Here is a 23,753-nt window from a genome sequence, read left to right as displayed (position 1 = left end):
GGTTATTTACATCACCATAATAGTTTCTGTATTACCATTAATCGGTGACGTAAGATGGTCATGATGGGCCCAAGTGTATGTTACTATGACAGGCCCTAGTGCCAGATTTTGTGTCTAAACTAGCTACCGTAGCATCTTTCATACAAGAAATGCATACAAACAAGGCAATTCAATATCATAGGACATTTAAAACAGTTTAAAATATGGAAAAACCATAAATCTTCAAATTGTGAAGAAATCATAGGATTAAAAAAAATTCATAAAAAGTCAAAAAATCATGACATCATAAAATCATGGAATCGTAAAATCAAGTAAGATAAATTTTTGAAAGCGCTGCAGCATCGTAAAGCGTAAAAAGATGGCGTGTCAGACCCGTATGAGCAAAGTCAGAGCTAGTGAAAGGCTGAAGTGAACAGATATTTTTTAGCTTTCTTTTAAATATATTTAGTGAGCCAGCTTCTCTGTTATCTATAGGTAGTGTGTTCCATAGCTTTGGGGCACTGACAATCTTCTTCCTGTTTCCGGGAATCTCCAGTAAACCAGCTGCAGATGATCGCAGTGTTCTTGGAGGCAAATAGTTTGATGGCCACCACTGCAACTTTTCTCTTCTTCTAACAGTTTCCTCTCGTCACAAATCTTCGGTCTATACACTTCACCTTTAAGACCTTTACTAGCTTATGTCAGTTGGTAATATGCCAGGGTGCATATACTTCAATAAATTTCTGTTTTATCACATTATATTTGTATACACTATACATTTATAAACTATAGATATCACAAAAAGAGTGGAGGGTTGATAGGTGCCCAAGGCTCATTTTTGTTGCCCAGGGGCCACATAGGAAGTTAGTCCGGCCCTGACCTTGCAGATTAAAGATATAATTTTAGGTTTAATAAAACATAAAAATCACATTAATGGTCATTTTATAAATGTCCAGTTGATGCACAGGGTAGTTTCGTTTGTAATTTATCACTTTAACAAATTTCTGTCACAGGGTCTTCACGTTATTTTCTTTATATAACTTGTTTTTAGATTCTTTGGGCGTGTGTATGTGCGCGCGTGAGCTCCGGAACGCGCCCACCCTTCAGAATACGTCATCACCGAAGCGCGTGTGCGTCCTTCCTTGTCCAGAGTTGTAGTTGTGAGAGCAGGACCAACGTTAGCTTGTAGTTTTAAGCCTCAGCAGGCTACATTAGCTGGCTAACTGGCTCCTACAGCTGGATAATTCATCGCTGTTAAACTCATATCACCTGAGAGCGGCTCACCTTCTGCCGAGGTAACGTTAGCATGAATATATGTGTTCATTACTTGTTGTTTTACGACACCGAGGAGCTAAAATAAACACACGAGCTAACCATCCTAACGATAACTAACAGTTAGCTGCTGTTAGCTAGCTCGTTAGCCAACTATGTAACACCAGTTAACTTGATATTTTTAAACTATATCTCCGTTAATAGGCAGCTAAAGTCAACGTAGCGTCTGTGTAGGTTGTCGTAATGATATTTTATTTTAGTCAAGCTGTTTCCACCGTGCCCAAATGGATTCTGTTGATCCCCAGTTCGGGGATGGAAACATTTACTGTGCTATTACTCAGAGCCTGTGTGTGACAAGCCTCCAGTGTTTGACAGCTTCTTACACCCTATTGTTACAACTTCCTAATGAAAGTTCTCATCTTGTTTTGTATTTTAGATCATGGCAGATTTCTCGGTGAGTTCAAATGATTGCACCATAACGTGGTTAAGCGGTTGTTTTAGTGTATACAGAGAGAGTCACTTTCCATTTCTCTTTGGCTTCAGCTGTCAGATGCCTTAGGAGACGACACCCCGAGCTCTGCAAAGAAAATAGGGAACACTAACCCGACTGCCCCTGCCAGTAACCCCCCACCTCCTGCAAACCCAGGATGGCCAGGTTCAGCCCCAGGAGCGCCCACCCAGCCCTCTGCTCCGGGTGACTATTCTGGTGGATCATCTGGCCCAGGGGCGCCAGGGCAGTTCCCATTTCCCTCTGGTCCTGGAGCACCAGGGCAATACCCCGGACCTCCTTCAGCACCTGGTGGGTTCCCCCCTGGTCCTGGGATTCCTGGACAATACCCACCTGCGCCAGGAGCTCCAGGGCAGTTCCCCTCCAGCCCCGGGGCCCCTGGGCAGTTTCCTGGGCAGTACCCCGGGCAGTACCCACCTGAAGGAGCTCCAGGACAGCTACCTGGAGGCCCTGTTTCTTACCCAACTGGACCATTTCCTTCAGGGCCTGGAGCCCCGCCTGGGCCGTATCCAAATATGCCTTACCCAGGAAGTCAGCCAGGAGGAGGCAATGGGATGTACGGACCAGGTGGTCCAGGTGCGTTCCCCCCTCCAGCTGGCCCTGGCTCTTTCCCTGCATACCCTGTTGGTGGCTTTCCTCCAATACCCCCTGGGTCATGGGGAGCACCTGCGGGTGGAGGCTTTCCTCCTGCCCCTGGCCCCTTTGGTCCTGGCCCTGGGCCTATGGGTCCATACGGTGGGCCTTCAGCTCCAGGAGGCATGCTGGTGAGTACAAACACTGTTTACAAATAACTTTGCTTGCTTGCTGCATTTCTTTTCTGATGTGGTTTTGTTCTGGTGTTTGTCTCTCTTGGGGTGGCAGGCTTTGAGATTCAGGGTAGGATATTATTACCAGCCAAGTGTACATCTACACTGTCGGCCACTTTAGCAGGTCACCTATATCATATAATTAGATATTTCATTCTACTTGAGTTACCAGGTTTCCTCTAGAATTTACAGTGTGACTAATGTGGTGTTGGCCGTGACTGGTGCTGGTGGAAGTTAGTTAGTTTCCTGCCTTGTTGGGATTGACTGCAGGACGGCACAGTTTCAGCGAGGGCTGCATTGGATTATTTCTTCTGTATCTTGGGCTCTGCTGGGGTGCAAAACAAAACATAAAGCAGCATCAAGAGATATTCAAAAGTAGTCATCAAAAATGTATTTTTCTCTTTCAGCCCAGATATAATCCACCATATAATTGAAAGCAATGAACTCAACTTTTCATTCGGACATGGACGTCACTTCCAGCATCAACATATGGTTTGATTAGGCTACATGAAAGTGTGGCAAAGACTACATGCACAGTATTTGGGTTTATTAAGGGGTTTTGTTCAACCTGCCTGGGGAATGTTTTGATTAAAATGAAGTGCAATATAATTTAGTGGTAAATATTTACACAGTTCATGTTTACTATTCACGTGTGCCAATGTTTAATGTAGTAAGACACATATATTCTCTGATAAAATCACAGTTTCATTAAAATTTGTATGCTCCACATTACCCTGTCACTTTTGTACATGGTTTCACTTCAAAGGTATTTTTGTCTGCTGTCATTTCTATCAGAAGTCAGTTTGTACAATGAATGGCTTGTTGTAGTAAAAAATGTTGAAAAGTGATTTGACTATACTTGGACTTTTTCTGTCGTCGTCTCAACTAGTCATTGTGAATTGCGTAAGAGTGCTGAGCTAAATGGAGTAGATGTGTGACTCATTGGGGTGTTGCATTAGGAATGTGGGCAGGGTCAACATTTTGAATAATGTTTAACTAAAAAAATCCCCTCACTACTTTAACACTTCAGGATATAAGTGATGGAATGTGATTCAACTTCTGCTCCTGGGGATATTTAAAACAAGATGAACACTGTTTCTATTTGTGTATTTCTGCTTAATAAACAATTTTCTCAAACAATTTCTCTTTCAGCATTTCTTAATTTGTAAACAGGGCATGGTAAATGTTTTGGTGTGATTTTAAAACCTAAGTATTTCTTACAGATGGTGCCGTATGATCTCCCACTTCATGCTGGGATTATGCCACGACTTGTAATCACAATAGATGCGGAGCCTGTTCACGGTGCAGACAGGTATGACCAACATTCATCCTCTAATTCAGCTGTCAGTGATGCTTTGTGTTTGAGAGACATCACTGGATGTCTGATAATTAACCTTCATTCATTTTAATCCTCCAGAACATGGCGGTGTTGTCATTTCATTAATTGAACAGTGGAAGAATAATTAGTTGGCAGCAGCGCTCAGTCTCAATTTCTTGTTCTTTCAGGTTCCAAGTTGACTTTATCAAAGGCCCAGATGTCGTCTTTCACTTCAATCCTCGATTTCATGAGCAAACAATTGTCAGAAACTCCAACCTGGGTGGATGTTGGGGGCCGGAGGAGCGGGAAGGAGGCTTTCCGTTTGTTCAGGGACGCCGTTTTGAGGTAAAGTGATTAGGAAATGGACCTGTAGCAAAGATTTTAAAATGCAGAAGTTCAGAGCAACCTCTGGCTCAACAAGTAGAGTGATCACCCCATGTAGGCTGAGTCCTGATTCCACCTTGTGGCACTTTGCTGAGTGTCATCCCCTTTCCTGTCAGTTTCGAGCTGTGCCGTAATAAAGGCAAAACTCCCTAAAAATCATCTTAAAAAGAAAACACAAATGTCCATATTTTATACATAATTGAGCCTTTCAGTGTCACACCTTGGTGTTTTTACTTTGTGCTTGATTGGCCCTCTGCTGTGCGTGTACTGACAACTTGAATGACATGTTTTTTTTGGCAGATGATATTTGCACCAAGGTGTCTGTTGCCAACAATGAACCCACTAGCTATGTACACCCATGGTGTACATAGCTAATGTGGCTATTTATAGCCTGGGTGTATATTCCTGGGCCTGTTAGCGTTGTCAAATTTTGTTGTTAATGAAAACAGGTCCATTCAGATATTCTGCTAAAGTTTATGGACAAAGTTTGCATTCAGCAGCTTTAAACATCCTAAAAAACTTAAAAAGTCAACTAAGTCTATAAATAACAAGCCAGCATGGACTCACAGGCCATGTAGCCACACTCAGCAGTCAGACAGGAGTCAGGTTAATTTCCAGGGCTGGTACCTGCAGTTATTCCACAGGCTAGTTAATAACATGTCTGGCAGGAAATCCAAAGTGTGGGATCATTTTGAGAAGGTGAAGGACGAACCCAAGGTGATATGTAAACTCATCTTCATTGGTCGACTACAAACATGACGTATCATCTGAAACATGGAAGTAGCTACATGCCCATTAGCCCACAGTGTCATTAACAGGCGGCTCGCTCAGTGTGTGACGTGCACTTGGAGATAAAATATAGGCCTATATTAATGAAGGTTCATTAGTATGGTTTTGTATTTCTTTGTAATGTAGCACAGTGTTAACAATGTTACTGATACTATTCTTTCTCACACCACCAAAGTATATAATTTAATAATTAAATAAATATCGTAAACATGCGGGCAACTAGTTGACCAATGACACTAAAAGAGGACTGTTGGTGGACTAAGAATATTCTTGTGACATGTTCAGCATATTTAATCTGTGTCACGTTGACTTAAAAAGTGTTCAGAAGCAGTGTTATAGGTCTGTAAACTCTTGGCTAAACCATTCATATCAGTGACAAGGTCAAGCCTTTAGTTCAGTATGACAGGAGTGTCAGTCTTCCAGGTGTGATACCTGTGTAACAGCTTAAACTGCACAAAGAATGACATTTTTTTTTGATATTTTGTGTCGACATTTTCCTGCAGTGTTCTGTCAGTTAAAATCAAGAGTCTTATATTAGCTTTATGTCGACAAGTTACATTCTGGGCTCCAACCAACAGTTCTTGTCATCATCGATTAACCAGCAGATTATGTTCTAAATTATGATCTATAAAGTATCAGAAAGTAGTTAAAAAATATGCAGATAATATTCTCCAGGAGCCGGAGATAATGTCCTAAGATTGCTTGTTTGGATTGTTGATTGCTTGATGGTTTGAAAAACTCAACAGCAGTGACACTTTCCAGAAATAATGACCCAGTTACTCAAGATAATCCACAGACCTTGTTGTGAGTTACATGTAGGAACTATTTTCTTTCTACCGAACTACACCCTCCAAATGTGTCACTGCTCAGAATGAAGAGTGCATCTACTGCTAGCTCACCTAGCATCACTGAGCTAGCTAACGTTACAGCTCAGCTGAGGAGGACTCCATTAAATATCTGCTGCTGTCACAAGCATGTGTCTGTTATCTGTGAGTAGATGCACTCTTCCTTCTGCGTGGTGATACAGTCGGTGGGTGCAGTTTGATAAAAAGAAAATAGTTCCTTCGTGAAATTTCTCACAACAAGGTCTGTGGATTATCTTGAGTAACTGGCTCATGATTTCTGTGAAGAGACATTGCTGTTGAAATGTATTGATTTGAGGGTGAACTGTCTTTAAAAATGTTTCTGACTAATTGTTTCAGCTCTACTTTCAGTACTCTCTGTAACGTGGCTTGAGTGTCAAAGTTTTTATTCCTCTCCCTGCAGCTGAAGATCCTCGTTGAGGAGGACTCGTTTAAAGTGGCGGTGGACGGCACCCACCTGATGGAGTACGAGCACAGAGTCGGCGGGCTGGAGGAAGTGACCCTGCTGCGAGTGACTGGTGACATCGTCCTCCACAGTGCAGCGCCGAGCATGATCTGAGTCTCAGAGCTGCTAAAGCACGTGCTGTAGAGGAGACCTGGGTCACACTTTACCATCGTATTTGAATCCCTTTCAAATACCATGATGGAGTTTTTGTGGCACAATAGTCAGCGAGGTGCAATCTTTACCCACCTGGCACTTGGTCATTTATTACAGAGCAGATGGCAGATTAACCCAGGTTTGCACACTATAATCCTTTCTGTTTTTTTCTGGATGATATCTCTTTCTTTTATGCCACTCACAATCCAATATATTTTATGACATAACAGTATCAAAGTAGTGAATGAGACAAACAGGCGTTTTATGGAAGTACTAATTTATACCTGATGAAAAGATTGTAGGCCAAGTGGAACATATTTCCATTAGTATGCTGTATTTTGTTTACAGTACGTGTATGTTTATTATTTCATCCTTATATCAAGATCTTGATAAGCCTTTGTAATGCATGAGAGTGTGATGCTGAAATCAACTTCCCCTTCTTATTCAGTGCTGTCCGACCCCCCCGCCCTCAGGACTCACTGGCCTGTTAACATACAGTCGGCTAATGATGAGGTTTGTTAAACGTAATGATACACAGACAGCATTAATCCTCCTGAGCTCTCAGACTGGAAGGTTGCGATACAAATTATTGATTTCATGTTGAAGTCAAATCAAGTGAGGCTCACATTAAAATGTTGGTAAAGGGGCGAGACGGGGGATCTTATTTGTTGCCAAAGATACCAGTGGTACATTATTTTGAGATTATAGACTGATTATTACATAAAGGGCAACAAACAAATGACTGATGAAACTGTTTGATTCAGAATGTTGTACTGTTTTCATGAGCTGCCTGCCTGTGCACATAATAAATACTAGTTTCCCTGGTCACATTCTTTATATCACTCCAACACGGAGGAAGCCAATCCTTTCTTGGCCCTCTGAATGTTGGTTTCACATTGTGTTCCCCTGATCTATTACAGCGATAGAATGTGTGTCATCTATAGGGCTGGGTGATATGGACAAAAACTCATATCTTGTTATTTACAGGCTGACTGGTGATACACGATACATATCCCAGTATTTTCTGTGATATTGGCCACAGGTTTTCAGTTACAGGTTTCTGTGAAGTGCTGTAAAACACACATTAAACATGGCTTAATAGAGGCAATTTCAAACACAAGCATGCAAATCAGCCTCGCTATAACTCGCAGCATTCATAGACAAACACTTGTCTTTTTCTGGACACAAGTAGAATTTTGAATGTAAGATTTCATTATGGGAGTAATTTTAGAATAGAATGGTAAAATATTCAACTCCATTTTACAATGTATATTAAAAACACTAAAAGGAATAAAAATGAATTATATTTACAGGGAAGATAAACAGTTATGTGTGTATACTGTACACAGAGTAAAAACCTATACACAGACAATGTACAATCAGATATTTAAATCAGGATACAATAAAATAAAATGGCACTACTACAGAATAAAGTACATAAAAATAGCAATCAGGGAAGGAATAAAACAGGAAACTAAATGACATTTACCGGGAATATATACAGTTTTGTATATATATTTATGTAAACCTATACAGGTACACACAGAAAATATGTAGAGTTTGTGCAATAACTAATATGAACGATGTAAGTTATATTACAAATAGTAAACTTTGGTTTTTGTTTTTTAAGGATTGTTATTAGGTATATAAAATCAAGTAAAATAATACAAATATGGAATAAGATAACCAAAAATAATGTAAGATAAAAAAAAACCATTAATGAAACTGATAAGACTTGCTGGAAATAAAATGCAGTGCTACCATTAGAAAAATGTACAGATGCAGTGCGGTGTTACAGTCCAGTGTGCAACACGAATAAGACACGTTTTATTGCCAAGTAGGTTTACACAAACATGACACAGAAAAATGTATAATAGAAAATATGAAAATATATAAGAAATGCATAAAATATATGTCTCAAAGTGGAAGCGCTGTAGAGTTTTGTGCAGACGTGCAAACTATTGACCAGGGCATGTGCAAAAGTTCATGAGATAAGATAAAGCTTAACTTATCCTGAGGGAATTTGGTGCAGCAGCTGCAATACAAAGTTGGAGTGCAGATACAAAGCATGCAATAACAAGGACTATAATGACAAAATAAAAAGCAATGTAAAGCCAATACACAATACAATAAACAAGCTAACAGTAAGGTTCAAATATAGAATATAAAAACCAGCAGCAGTAAGCAGTAAGGTAGAAACTATAAACTTAAGTAAGATGCAAAATATTAGAACTAACTCTATCTCTCTCACACACACACAGAGCTTGCTTCACATGGTAAAGTGCAAATGATATGTGCATGTGGGGAGAGAGTCATCTCAAGACATCTAGAGCTGAGCATTTAACTCAGTCCCGTAAGGTAGTTACTATGGATCACAGTGCACACTATCATGCACATATTGTCTTGTCACATGATCAGTGACTTGATTTTGGATTACATCAACATACATATTACCCAGCAATCATCATTACATAACTGTAGTTAACAAAAATATCAAAGAAATTGTTTATTTAATAATTTATTTATAGCCATAGAATATTTGATTTGAAGTTGATTTACAGTAATAGAAGAAGCATATAATTTTGTTTCAGATGCTTTTGACTCTTTTACAAAAAAGAAAAAATAAACACAATGGAGATGGGCACTGTTTTTAATTAATGACAATTCTTCTTTGAACACAGGCATATTTACAAGCTGGCAATCACTCATAAGGGCCCATTCTCCACCCAACACTTCATTGGAGGGCCTACTCCCTCTGCAGTAGCTCAGTCCATAGGGACTTGGGTTGGGAACCGGTGGGTCGCCGGTTCGAGTCCCTGTCTGGACCAAAATATGTAGCGTGGACTGGTGGCTGGAGAGGTGCCAGTTCAACTCCTGGGCACCGGAGCAAGGCACCGAACCCCCCAACCGCTCAGGGCGCCTCACCAAGGGCACCCCCCCCCACTCTGACATCGCTCCAATTTGTGCATGTATAGGTCCTGTTTGTGCATGTGTGTGTCTTTCGGACCTGTGTGTAATTGACAAGCAAGAGTGAAAACATTGAATTTCCCCTCAGGGGGATTAATAAAGGAAATAAACTTAAAGCTCTCAGGGCCCCCCACCTCACAGGCCCTAGTGCAGCCACACTGTGTGCACTGTCTATATTTACGCCCCTGATTTAACAATAGTTCAAGTATAGAAAATACAGGAAAAGAAATTAAAAGTTAAAACATTGTGCAGGAGAGGTTAGAAGCCAAAAATGACGTATAAAGAGTAAATGACATGATGCAGTGTCTCACTTACCCTCATCCACCTCCCTGCTGTGTAATTCAAAGGTCGGCCTGCAGTCCCGCCTCTGTCCATCAGGGGGCAGCACAACCACAACCCACCGCCTGCAGTGCACCGAAGGAAGCAAATCGAAACTCCTCAATGAGTTCACCTTCAGATAAATAGTTTGTCCCCCTTTCTCTCAACTCTTATTTTAACCAACTGGTGCCCCGACAAAATGAATGGCTCTCTGCACTCCTCACCCGACGTGGTGGACATTAAGCTGAAGCGAGGACCCGCAGGTAAGAGCACCGGACAACTTGACGCACAGTTAGCATGTAGCCGTGACGCTGCTAGCTAGTTAGCTACGTAGCAGCAAAAATCAACGCTGTCAGGCTAGTGTGTGTATCCTGAAGCTAACGGCTAATTTGCGTACCAAAAATAACAAAAACTCACTCAACCATGTGTTATCATGTAGTACAAGTTAGGGTATAGAGCTGTGGGGGCTGACTGAGCTCTTATGAGTTAGTTTAATTAAGAAATAATCATTTAATTATGAACTTTGACGCTGTTAAAATCTTTAAAAGTAACGTTGCTGCTCGGCCTGTCAGATTGTAACAGGCTGTCTGTGTGGAGGAGCTGGACACTTAGGAAGGTTTATTTAACTTCATTAGAGACTAATGTCAGATTTATACTTACGTAACATTTAGTGAAGTGGCGTTTCTTTGAGCAGCAGCACAGAGCTGGATTGACTCCTCTTGTACTTTGATCCACTGACATACATGTTATGATTGAATCGACAACCTCTGCCCAGGTAAACAGCTGTGGAGTTGTCTTTATTGGATTTCACTGCAATACATCTGTCTCATGACAGTGTCTGTGTTTTTTTGCAGGCTTGGGATTCAATATAGTTGGAGGCGTGGACCAGCAGTATGTGATGAATGACAGTGGCATATATGTGTCCAAAATTAAAGACGATGGAGCTGCAGCTGTGGACGGAAGACTCCAAGAGGGGGACAAGATCCTGGCGGTAATAAACTCAGACTTTTATCAAGGGTGGAGGAGCTTAGAGTGAACCACAACTACGTGAAGAAAATTGTCACCGCATGAACACGAAAACCTTTTGAGCATGAACAAACAAAAATTGGATCAATATATAAACAGATATTTACATGTATAGACAACTGGAGAGTAGTAGTGACACTGGGATGTGTCCCTGTTGCACATTTACACAAATTCAGGTCCAAAGTTTGAGGCGTGCACTTTGTATTTTAGCCTGTTCTCAATAATCCTTCTTGGCTCTCAAAAGTAATTAAGCTCGTTCGAGATGAATTGCACCACGCCTTGAAAGTGGACGAGATCAGGTGGCTGCAGCAGGAGGTGGTGACAAAAAGCTGTGTTCAAGTCGGACAGTTTCCTGACAGTTTCCAGCAGCTTTCAGTCTGTACAGGAAGTCACAGAAACACTAACATCCTGTTAGATCTAATGCTGATTCTTTAAAATGTTATGAGACTTATATATCAGTTTGTTTTCAGTCTTCAGTTTCAATTCAATTTCGGTTATGACAGAGTAGCCTCTTAAAATGCTTTAGAAGCAATCTGTAATTCATGTTCATGGTTCAATCTCCATTTCACATGACTTCTCATGTAAATTAGTATCATATCAGTTTGCTGCTGCAGAGCAGATCTGTCCCCTCAACTACACAGGCTAGATAAATCGTGTCTGACTATTAGGTAAATGTAATTTAAAAAAAATACAAGACAACAGCTTTCATGAAAGATCAGTCAGATACAGTCAGGGCTTCACATCTGTACAGATGAATCCTCACATATTACCGACCACAAGTCTCTGTGACGCTAAATACTTAAAAAATAAAACAAGTCGACAACTGCAGCAACTGGATCTAAAAACTGCAGCTGCCTCAACCTTGCGAGATTACCGTTGTCCACTTTTGTATGATGTCAGAGCAGGTCGGGATGAACACAAAACAGAATGGACACAAAACTAACCATCATGCATTGTGTGGTGATCACCGGTGATCGAATCTGTGCAAGCCTGGCTCATCTTGAATGAGCCTATTCCCTCCGTCACATAAATATTGTATACCAACTCAGTCCTTTCACAAACACTAGTCATAGTTCTCGACAAATATTTACCCTTGATTCTCCATTCAAGTTCCTCCAGTCTAATCAGGTACATCAGCTCAAGGCTAAAAATTATTTTGGTTAAAAAGATGCCATTAATTACAGTCCAAAATAAAGCCATAGAGGGACAGCTCCAAAATATATGAAAATGATTAACATCTGCGTTTGCATGAGATCCCACAGTCAGTTTGATTTGAATAAAATTTCTTTTGGGCAGGAGTACAGAAATAACAAAGGACGTTCTTCAAGCTAAATTATCTCCAGCTTGGAGAGCTTGTTGTTTTCCAGTGTGGTCTAAATATCTCTTCACATTTCTGTTGTGTGATTGTCAAATTACTGTACTCTCTGTTTCCCACCTTATTTTGACTTAAACACAGTTTCTTTATTAAGTTACTGGAGGCTACGGTGTGATTTTGAAATAACCTTTTTATAAGGTTTGTCCTTGAGGAGGGTATTGTTGATATTATGTGTCATTGTTAAAACCTCTTTGGTTCCTGTCTTGAAAGGCATTAAATTTATTTCAGTCCTTAACTGGTATTAAAAACTAGACTTAATACCAAGCAACAGCCAGAAGAAGATTGTGGATGCAGCCTTTGTCAGTAACACCCCAAAGCTATGGAACACACTACCTATAGATATCAAGGAAGCCAGCTCACTAGATATCTTTATAAGAAAGCTAAAAACGTATCTGTTCACTTTAGACTTTAGCTAGCTTTGACTTCCTGATACAGGTCTGAAACTCTTTCTACGCTTTTACTTTCTTTTTGCGTTTCACGCTGCTGCAACTCCTTTAAAATCTTACTTGAGTTTAAGATTTATAGTCTTACAAGTTAATGATTTTATGAATCAGTTAATCCATGCTTATACTGTTTTAAATGTCGTTTTATATTGAATCGCCATTATGTCCATTATGTCTATTTTTATGTGAAGCACTCAGCGCTTATACTGCCCTTATTGTAAAGCACTTTGTGCTGCACTTCTTGTATAAAAGGTGCTGTATAGATAAAGTTTATTATTATTATTATTATTATTAGCATTATTATCATTTAGCTAGCTAGCTGTTACTGTACCCTGGATGACATTGGGAAGTGCAACTTCAGCAAAACCGTTTAACCAAATTTTTACTGCATTTTTGCCACAAGGCAATGCATTTGAGGCAGGGTGTGTTTTATGCAGAAAGTTTTTAAAACTTGACATGATGGGAATTCAAGGCAGTGAAAACCCACATGCAGAGTGAGAATCACAAAATCATCAAGTCATGTTTTATGTCACAAGAAACGTGTGCAAAATTGTCCCTAATTCAGAGTAATGGATGTCGGTTTATGTTTTTCTTTGTGTTTACTTTTTCAGTTTTGGTTATTGTAAAATACTTTTTAAATGTCATTCCAACTGGTATAAAATAGTCTTAAAAAGTCTTTGGTCTAACTTGCCTTCAGCTGCAAGAACCCTGTTAAAACATTATTGTGCAGCCGCCCACCGCCACTTAAATGGCACTATTTTATTTACACAGGTGGGAGAGCTTTAATGTTGCAGCGGTTAAAGGTGGGGCTAATTTACATCCTGCTTGGTAGCTTCACTGTCATCTTTAATTACTTGGTTATACTTTGTTCTACTAATCTGACTCTGAAGTAAATAAAGCTTTCAGGTAAAAGTTTTGAGTACAAAGTGCAATATTTGCCTCCAAAATGTGGTGGAACCTAAATATAAAGTAGCATAAAATGGAAATAAAATTGTACTTGAGTTAATGTATTTAGTTACTTTCCACCACTGTTGATTTTTTCCCTGATTGAAATGAATATTAAAGTTAGAAGATAAAGTAGCAACTATTTTGACGATCCATTAATTGTTTGAGTCATTTTTCAAACCAAAATAATTATATCCATTCCCTTGTTTCAGCCTCTCTCATTGTTTTTGTTTCTTCTGGGTTTTGTAGATCAACGGAGTCAAGCTCGAGGATCTGACACACAGAGCTACGGTGGATCTGTTCAGGACAGCAGGCGAGGACGTGGAGCTCCGTGTAATGAAAAAGGTAAGAAACAAAACAAAAAACAAACATGCAACAGCACCTTTAATAAGGCGAAGCAGCCGTTCAGAGACACATTTCAGGCTGACTGGCTCAGCATATAACGTTATCCATGATTCAGAATGAAATGAGCTGCTCGATTTGTAAAACGTGCGGTGCTGCGCCTTTGACCAGCTGATGTTACCAAAGGTCAACTGTAAGTCGCCGCTCAGATGGCGTTTCTCATTGCGAAAGGAAAAGAAAAAAGCATGGAGGCAGGAGAGAAGAGGGAGCCACCGAAAGAAAGGTGTAAGGACACTGATGCAGCTCAGAGAGATGACCAGTGGAGGAGAAGAAGAGAAAGTGACATCAAAGTACAGAATTGTATATAGTTCAGAGGAGAGCAACAAAATGCAGTGTGAGGCAAGAGTAACTCCAGGTTGTGGTGAGTGTAGTTTAGCCCCCAAAAATCCCCCTATGCGAAGCGTTTAAAGCCCAGTTCAGACCAAAGATTCGCAACAAGATGAGTTGAAACAAACGTGCCGTTCTGCAGCGTTCTAAAAACCTGTCAGTGAGACGGTGTATCATCTCTATGCAACAACTCTCTGTGCCTCTGTTCTGATTTGCAGCTTTTCAGGTTTATTTTGTGGCTGAATATAATTTGTAGCGTCTTAAAATATGAATGAGGACAATGATAGGGAGGTACTGGCTACAGCTGCATTTGTAGTAGTGATGAAACGGCAAAAAACAAACACAACAAGCATCAGATGGACTGTATTCATAATAAATACGCCACAATAATATAAACCAGCGCCAATTAATCAGTCAGGGAGAATGTGTGTGTGGGGGGGGCATAAGCACATAGAGCGAGCAGCAGCAGTGGCCCACTGTCTGACACTGGCACACTGTGGGGACGGAGCACCTGCTACAGCCAGCAAGCACGTCGTCTGCGGTCATTTTGACTTCACTACAAGCTGATTGGCTGTAGACACAGGTGACGTGCTTAACATGTAAAAACCAGCTGAGTTGCAGGTGAAGCTCAGGCGGACCAGTTCACACGGCTGCAACTTTTCTCTGCAACGTTCTAAAACGGTTTTGTCTCCTTGTGAATCTTTGGTCTGAGCTGGGTCATGCCTGTCTCTTTCCCTGTCCATAGACAAGTCACAACTAGTAAAGGGAAAAACAAATTCAGCTTTAAAACATTAATAGCTAAATGTTTTCTTCAATTCAAAATGAAACAATGGCCTACACAATAGCCAAACCTAATTAAATGGATATTGCTGACTAGGGGAGCGCGGGGAACCTCCAGACGTGGGGTAAATTGTAACACAGACTTTTAGTAGTTACACAGGGTCAATCCTTTCATGCTTCTGGCCATTTGACCACAACACCACCAAACAGTGGCTCACAATATTCCACCGAGACTGGACTTGTTTCAGCTAAGTTCACTGACAAAGAGTGTTTTTGGCTGATTTAAGTTAATTTCTTTCTTTCTTCTATTCTGTAAGTCACCGAATCCAGCCATGTATCATCTTATTAACTGTCTTCTTGTCTAAAACTTAGCACTGTTTTGAAGTATGTAACCAACTCCCAGCAAGTGTTAGCTAGACTTAATAACATTTCCATAGAGCAGGGTTAGTTATAACGCTGTGTTCCAACTAAGCCTCCTACAGCGTATTTTTGCACTTCAAACTTATGTTGACTTATGTCCTTAATTAAATGAGATATACTTTGCATTTTTTAATTTGTCAGATATCTTATTGACACACAGTCTCACAGTCTTAATATTCATAAATCCAATACTCCTATTTTGATGTATGGATCTAGGTTATCCAACCTATGTACATCTATGGGTCCAACCATGATCAATGATAGACGAACAGATGGATGAATACCTGTACGGATACCTATTCTTCCACTGATGTAGATGGAGCAATAGGTATCTACAAGAATGTGTCCATCAATCTATCACAGATGATAAGAGTGAAATATATAATATCCACACATACTACGTATCCATCTATGTGTTGATCTGCATTCATGAAACAGTGGTGGTCACATGAGGGATGTACAGATGTTTGGATACGTAGCATAGATACATCCTTAAATGTTATCAACCTATAGTATATAGATATAATTGTATTGAATTAATTGTGTTGTTCCAGTTGACCCCACCCACGAGGTACATTTTAACATTTCACTTCTGCCATTTCTCTGCAAGTGTAGAAGAAAGGTAAGCTCTAGAAAAGTAAAACAACTGTTCATGTGTAGCAGAGATGTGTTTGTTGTTAAGGGAAAAAAAAAGATCTTAAACAGTTTTAATAACATGTAGCCAAAACTTAAACGTGTTAGGTTGAACCCCGCTCCGCTCTCCCCTACCTGAAATTGCACTTCTATTCCTTTTCCCTTAAGGTTAATATTTCATAAAAGTGTAGTCATTGTTGTTAGTGGAGGTGGTCTTTATTTAAGGAGAGGTTTCCACCTCTGCTTTAAACACAATGGTGAAGCCTGAAGAAGTCACGTAATGTGATATGAGTGAACTGTGTCCTACTGAGGATTAGAGGTAATGCAACACCCAGCTCTACTTTCGATATCACTGTAGTTCCTCCCCCTACATCCTACCTCCTACATCCTGGAGTTCCCCTGATCGACGTTTCCTCAAGAAAATGAAAAATAAATCCCCAGTAACACCTGATATTTGTTCACAGCTGGCACACTGTGAGCAAATATACACTCTGACACTTAGGCTGTGAGACCTCTGAGACTGGTCTGAGACAGAAGACGTGTGTGACGTAGTTTTGACTGTTAGAAAATGTGATATATATGTAGTGTTTTTATTCTGTTGATAGGAATACATGCATTAATGGTCTGAAATATACTGTTGTTACTTCAGATGAAATTAATGCTTCTTGTGCTTTCATTGGGTTCACTAGTGTTGTGTCAGAAGATGTCACCAGTAGCAGGGGAGTTTATCTCTACTCACATTGTAATTAGTGGAATGAATGAAACACTTTCAGTTGAGCCTCACTTCTGCTTTGCAGTTCTGGTTTTCACCCTCAAAGCCAGACCAGGGGTTTTACTTGTTTTAGTCATTAAAAAGTGTGTATATACAGTTGCAATCAAAATTATTCAACCCCCATTGCATATTAGACCTATTGGCAAAATATACGATTTCTCTGCTGTTTGCAATAAACAAATTACACAAGAACTGTTTAAGTAGTTCAATGAAACTAATATTACAAGGGTTTTGATCCAAATTCAACACAAAATGCTACTTTTAATGACTACTGCAGTCTCAAAATTATTCAACCCCCTCATGACAAGCATCTTCAGTACTTAGTAGAACACCCTTTTGCTGTTATGACCTGCTGCAAACGTGATGCATAGCCAGACACCAGCAGTTTAGTAATATTCTTGGGTGTGCGTTTTGCAACCACATTCTTCAAATCCCACTAGAGATTTTCTATGGGGTTCAAGTCAGGCGACTGTGACGGCCACTCTAGAATCTTCCATTTCTTCTTCTGAAACCAAGCCTTGGTGGACTTTGAGGTATGCTTGGGATCATTGTAGGGTGTTCTTTTCAGCATATGCTGAAAAGATAGTAGTGATAGTGCTGATAGTAGAGATACTAAAAACATAAGAAGAGACAAACTAAACAAAAAAAACCAACACAGACAGAAAGAAATATTTAAATTAAATATATACAGAGAGGATGTACTAAAATGCAATGTTAGAACATTTAATGTACAAACATGTATTAATAAGTTCACAAATGGATCCAAATTGATCAAAGTCGGGAAAGAAACATAAGATGTTGTTCAGCATCAACCTCCCAACCCTTTATTGTTCTCTATTTTGGTCATTTATGAATATGACAGACTAAAAAACGATTTTTTTTAAATCAAATTACATTTTTAGCTAGAGTTGCCTCTTTATCAGGAAACGGGTGAACGCAACATACTGGTACAGTCAATTAAAGATTCATTTATAACTTAGCTGCAGCTGACAACTTTTTAAACTCTCCAAAACCAATAATGTGACATAAATGCAAAGCTGTTTTGAATCCCTCCCTCAGGCTCTCTTGTTATCTGTCTTTACCCATTTACTTCCTGGACTCATTGTGTGTGCAAACATACAAAACTATGTGTAAATGCCTTCCAGGAAAGACTGTCAACAAGCATGTGTCATTATTCCTATTGAAACAATTCATGCCTCTAACCCCTCTTTATGACTTGAGATGTGGTCAGATGATACTTTGAGTACAACTCAGTCGTTAAACCAGGGACACTCAACCTGCTTTACCTGGGGGCCACTTTTGCAAAATGACAGGAGGCCAGTTAACAAACAACCATTAATCATATTTATCAGTATAGGTAATAAATTAAGTGCATCTTTTCATCCTTTCAATGTTTGCCGTACCTAATCATCTTTGACAAGAGGCAAATCCAGTCGCAGCAGCCCTGCACAGGTCCGGTGTGGTGCACACAGAGGTGTTTCTAGATTTAGGGACATTCAGGGCTTAGTCTGGACCTCTGTTTGGGGGGATCGTCCCCTGGCACTTTTTTATGGATAAACATCCTCTATTTCGATGCTTTTTATTCACTCTGACACCGTATTTACATTTAAAGTACCAAAAAATCCCAGTGTGAATCAGTTTATTTTCATTGTGAATTAAAAAATTGTTGTGGGCCAACTAGCACCCCACTGCGAACCACTGTAAGTTGAGTTTCACTGCTTTAGACTGTGCTGCTAAATAGTGACTGTGTTAAGGCCCTGATCATACAGAAAGTGTTTCAGCAGCTGGAAGCAGCTTTTTGTAATTGTTTTTGATGAAAACGAAGCTTTTTGCCCGCTGTTTTTTGTGTTGCGATGTGCCTCACATTTTTGAAAAAACTTCAGCTGAGAGCAGAAAAGCGCCCTACATAATCTCTTTTTTTCCCCATTGTTCAATCAAATGAGTTGAGAGGCGGGCCTTCTGTGGTGGTCTCAACAAGTTTACAGCTGATAATCAATGGAGGAGAAACTGGTGGTAGTGGATGCTGGATACCCAGAGCTGTATGGCGCGACGATACACAGCAGGTTGTCAAACTGCCCCTGAGTCATCCTAAAATATGTCTGGAAACAGCCATCATGGAGGAGAAGCTCCTGGACCAACTGGTGGTACTCCCCATGATCCACCCTCTTTTTAGGGTCTCATGTACCCACACAGATCTCTGTGTCTCTGCTGACAGCCTCTCACCCTCAACCAGAGCTACAGAAAGTACTCTCTGCCTCAACATATCAGGAACTAGATACTGATTTCTGTCAAATAAATAAAATAAAAAACTGGTAGATTGATTACACAGGAACTTACTAGTGGCATTCAGTTAAAAAGGCGTTTCCCTGTCTGTGTGATCAGAGCCTAATGCAACAAGTTATGAAATTCAAGTTTGCTCTAATCCAGTGAGCGATGTTGCTTATTAGTCATTACATTTGAAAGATTTAGCAGAAAATAAATCCAACTGAATGAGTGTGTCAAGTATGTGCAAGCTGATGCCAGTGCCACACTGGGATTAAATTATATCAGTCAGACAACATATGCTTTGGAGAACGGCCAACAATCAACATCAAGTAAGTTTTAAGTGAAGTGATGAATCATACACAAAGATTCCTGAACCTGAAAGTGTGTTCAACACCAGTACGTGCAGTAATCCAAACACAGAGTAGCTGACTCCTCTCTGTCTACACTTGTGATTTAAACAGTAACAGGTGCATTTCTATATAAAATAACCTCCAGTGCAGCTTTAACATGTACCCTTGTTTTTATATCTGTGTCTTACAGTTGCCCCATCACATGAACGGACCCACAGGCTCACAACCCGAGCACAAATCCTCCATGTCTTCTCTGGGAATACTGCTCACTCTAGCGGGAGCCGCCTCCATCTTCGCATTCATTTACATGCGGCACTTCAGAAAGCAATTTTAACGAAGCCGACGTTGTCTGTATATTATTTTTAAGATCCAAAACTTTGCAAAAGGCCAAAGAAAAGAAAGAGGGAACAAACTCTGAGCAGTAGACGATATTTTTTTGATTAGTAGCTGTTTGGTGTCACTGATGAGTTTCTCCATGTTCATGTGTATAATGTGATTAATGGTAGCTTCTTGACATCTTTTCCTATGCAAACAGATGCTCTCTTACCACAGAGATTACTTTGAATAGGTAACTTTGTGATTGTAAAGAGTAGAAGGAGGATGTGACATTCCTGCTGCTGGGCTGAGCTCAGGCAGAGACAAACACCTGCCCGTACACAGAAGTTGTATGCAGAATACTATTAAATCCTCGGGTCAGGTCAGACTGGCTCGAGCGTCAGGGTCCACTTACAAACTGAAAGACAGTGTTGTGTTCAGTCGCTCGTTGGCCTCTCTGTACCTCCATCTCTGAATGGCAGATCTGTGTGAGGGCCGACGTGAGAGGAACTCACTGTGCTTTCAGTTTGTCAGTGTTTAAAAATTAATGGGGTTGATTTTCATTTTGCGCTGTTGCACAGAATCATGGGAGGAGTGGCATCCTGCAGTTAATGTGATAAATTATGTCTGGTAATGGACTTCAGAGTGCCTTTTTCTGCCTATTCTAAGTAATGGTGGTGTTTGCTGCTCCTGATCTTGATCAAAATGAAAATCAACCCACAGCGTCCATTAATACATTAGATTAAAGGATGGTGATAATCTCTATTTTCTAAATGTCAACAAATCCCATAATAAGAACCAAACCACAGTGGTTTAGCCCGTCTCTTAATACTTTCTGACTTCCTCGCTCTCTCTGTTGCGCTCAGCCTCAAGTACATTTGTTCCGAACGTAAATCTTTAAGAATACGTCATGAACATGGATGGTGTTTTTGGACCGGAGGGACTTTTTACAGTCCTAAGAATCCTCCTTTTTGTTGTATCTGCACCGCAAGAACAAACTGGTCTCACTCCAAGAATGTCAAAATATGCTGCTTAGGCATCTATGTAAGACGCACTGAGCCTTCCAACAACACCTCAGAGCAACAGATGTAGTTTAAAGAGCATAAAAGTCCGCTCAGGTGTGGTGGGAGGGGAGGTGGACGGATCCAGAAATTGCCAGACACTGACCCAGGACACCGGCGTTCAAGTTGCAGCATTTGTGCAACTCAAAGCTGGCTGGTTTTTAGTGACACACTGCCTTTCTGGCCACGTTTGAGCCACTGCACTGGGTAGTTTTGTAGCCTTAACCTAATTGCAAACCCTTACTGCATCAAGATAGAACGGAAAAGGCTGCCTCTTGTGTCATCTTAGTCACACCCAGAGCTCCTGCCCAAGTGCCAAAGTATGATCAGTAGGGATGAGATCCCGTTGGCAAGAACCAGGAATGATCGTAGTTCTTAGAACGCAGTTTTGAGGGACTTTTGTAGCACCTATACTCTTCCAGCACAAGAGGAACCTCGAGCGAAGAAAGTGCACTGTGATCGTTCCAGATGCAAGAGTACGTTGATTGGTCGAACGCAGCCAATGCAATATTGGCAAACCCCATTTTTAAAAAATCATTAGCCGAGTAAGACGGCGCAAAACTATAACTAAAAACAAAAAAAATATAACGTGCTTTTGACTCAATGTGAAAGTGAAGTTGCTGCACCAGCTGCTAGCTAGATTACATTATGTCACTTTAGCGTTACTATTGGTGGTGCGAATGCGAACAGAAAAAAAGCCTTTGAATGTGTGTTTGTTTGAAGGAGCTCCTCAGTGGGTAGTTAGAATCATTTTCAAAAATGACTCGGTTGATTCCTTAAACAGGTGGGCACTGTAGGTTTTAGCTAACGTTACTCAAACAGGAGAAAGTGTTGAATTTGTTGGGGACTATTTTTAGCTGCGGATTAATACACATTTGGTGCACTAGTGAGTGTTTACAGCAGCAGAAAGGTGTTTATGTGACTGACTTCGAATACACTACTATGTACATATCCATCATATTAAAGGATCCGGTCCAACAGTGCAGCTCATTGATGTGTTTTTAATAGTTTTTGGACGATGACGGAGCGCTATGGCACAGAGCAAGAAGATATATCAGACTGTTGTTGGTTTTGATCTTCCAATGGGGTTTGTTGACAATGTGAATACATATTATAACCAGATTTATCCTTTAAAGCAAAATACACTTGTTCAAAGTATCGCCAAGTAGTTTCACTTTGAAGAGTTTATTATAAAGTGTCACACGGTCACTCAGGGTGAGCCATCAGATCTTTATCTAAGAAATAAATCATGCCGCAAACATACATCATGTCGTGAGCGGTTCATTTTTTTAACACTCAGTCACAGACACTCTAAGAGACACTGCCATGTTTGTGTCGTGTGTCACCGCCATTTCAGACATTCTCCTAATTTTGCATGGAGGCCAGTGCTTATAATCACACCGCACCTTCTGCTAAGTGACTGATGAAAATGGGAGTAGGTTGTGACGGAGGATATTTGTGTTCATTTGTGTGAAGGATCAACAGCTTAATACTGAAAAGCAGCTTGAGCCAGCTCTATGTAAAGGAGAGGGTTTCTTTTTTTCTTTTTTGTTAAGAAATGAGTTGCTGTCAACAATGTAAAATGTTTTTTTGCACTAGCCACAATCATGGAACTTCTTCAGTAACTTCCATAGAACAGATGAATAAGTGAATTGTGTGTGCTGGGTGTATTTGTCCATATTTGTCAGTCTGCAGCGCATCTATCATGCAGTTATCTCTGACCGTATGTGGCTGTCGTCGTCTGTAAATACATTTCATGTCGCTCTGCTGAGTGGGATTGTGAATATGTGCAGTTTGCCAGAAAAAAACACAGATCAGAAGCACTAATAAATTATGCAAAATACTTTGTGTTTTACATCCAAGCACCTACTGTATTAAAATACATGTTGAATTCACCTGCTGTTGGCTGTTTGGATTTTTATTTAATGGCATGAAATACAGAATGTTTCACATCAATCTGGAAATACGAGGGGTGGGACTCACCAGTTGCCCATGATACAATATTATCATGATAGAATATTATTGCCATTTTGAATATGTTGTGATATGCTGAGTATTGGGATAAACTATATTGTGATTAATTGCCTTTTTTAGCTGTAAATTATGTCAAAAATTTGTCAACATCTGTTTATCTAACAAGATAAAGTTTTGAGTCTGTTCATCTCACTTTAATCATTTTTACTGCAGTAAAATGTATCTAATAGACTGAAAGAGCAACTAGTTATGTTCAACAAGTAGGTTACCGAAAGTTTTATTTGTTTCTGTGATATTAATAATTTATATAGTAAAAAATGGACATTTGGCGCCCATGTAACAATACCATATAGCCACACAAAAATATCATGATACTATGCTGTATCGATTTCTTTCCCACCCTTAGTAAATACCACTGTTTTTGATGAACAAACATTTAAAATTTTGGAAAGACAAAAAAAAAAAACCTCCAGGGTCCAAAGTCAAAACATGTTTTAATTTTAATTTTCTACATATTAGGTTTAATAGTCAAATTTTGTGAGGTCTTTAAGGGAGATTTATACTTGTACGTCAGCTCTATGCAGAGCCTACGCATGTGGCCTACGCCGTTGTGAGCATTTATACTTGTGCAGTGGTGTGTCTGTGTCACTCTGCAGGTACACCTCCAAAACACTAGTCAGCGGCGGAGGTTTCTGTGAAGTGCTGTAAAGTTAAGTTGAGACAATTTCGTACACAAATCAGCTTCACTATAACTCCCAGCACTCAAAGACAAACACTTGCCTTTATCTGAACACATTTTTCCCTACAAATACAGCATGCTAATGTTTTTAGCACAAGCCTATGGTATTTTACATTGTATAAAT

General features: G+C 40.1%; 2 protein-coding genes and 1 long non-coding RNA gene across 4 annotated transcripts; 2 read left to right on the top strand and 1 right to left on the bottom strand.

Moving 5' to 3' along the window:
* Positions 1-1,109: 1,109 nt before the first annotated feature.
* Positions 1,110-7,345, top strand: lgals3a (lectin, galactoside binding soluble 3a). Of its 2 annotated transcripts, XM_049595509.1 has the most exons (6): positions 1,110-1,274; positions 1,688-1,705; positions 1,795-2,523; positions 3,789-3,877; positions 4,072-4,228; positions 6,323-7,345. In XM_049595509.1, exons 2-6 carry the CDS (start codon positions 1,691-1,693, stop codon positions 6,476-6,478), a joined length of 1,146 nt encoding a protein of 381 aa, XP_049451466.1. In that variant the 5' UTR covers positions 1,110-1,274; positions 1,688-1,690; the 3' UTR covers positions 6,479-7,345. The 2 variants fall into 2 exon arrangements, with proteins under 2 accessions (XP_049451466.1, XP_049451468.1); XM_049595511.1 differs by lacking the exons at positions 3,789-3,877; positions 4,072-4,228; positions 6,323-7,345 and adding an exon at positions 2,973-3,705 and having other exon boundaries at positions 1,111-1,274.
* Positions 7,346-8,755: 1,410 nt separating this feature from the next.
* Positions 8,756-10,598, bottom strand: LOC125900492 (uncharacterized). The gene is made up of 3 exons (XR_007450860.1): positions 10,463-10,598; positions 9,800-9,888; positions 8,756-9,524 (listed from the first exon to the last, which is right to left on the bottom strand). It is a non-coding gene; the product is annotated as an uncharacterized LOC125900492 (long non-coding RNA).
* On the top strand, positions 9,875-22,811 carry LOC125900487 (synaptojanin 2 binding protein). The gene is made up of 4 exons (XM_049595520.1): positions 9,875-10,065; positions 10,657-10,793; positions 13,841-13,936; positions 19,731-22,811. The coding sequence occupies exons 1-4, from the start codon at positions 10,002-10,004 to the stop codon at positions 19,872-19,874; spliced, it is 441 nt and encodes a 146-aa protein (XP_049451477.1). The 5' UTR covers positions 9,875-10,001; the 3' UTR covers positions 19,875-22,811.
* The last annotated feature ends 942 nt before the right edge of the window (positions 22,812-23,753 follow it).

Source organism: Epinephelus fuscoguttatus, linkage group LG14 (assembly GCF_011397635.1).
Source record: "Epinephelus fuscoguttatus linkage group LG14, E.fuscoguttatus.final_Chr_v1".
NCBI classification, from domain to species: domain Eukaryota; kingdom Metazoa; phylum Chordata; class Actinopteri; order Perciformes; family Serranidae; genus Epinephelus; species Epinephelus fuscoguttatus.
Note: the sequence above shows the minus strand (reverse complement) of the source record. Positions and strands in the feature narration are given on the sequence as shown.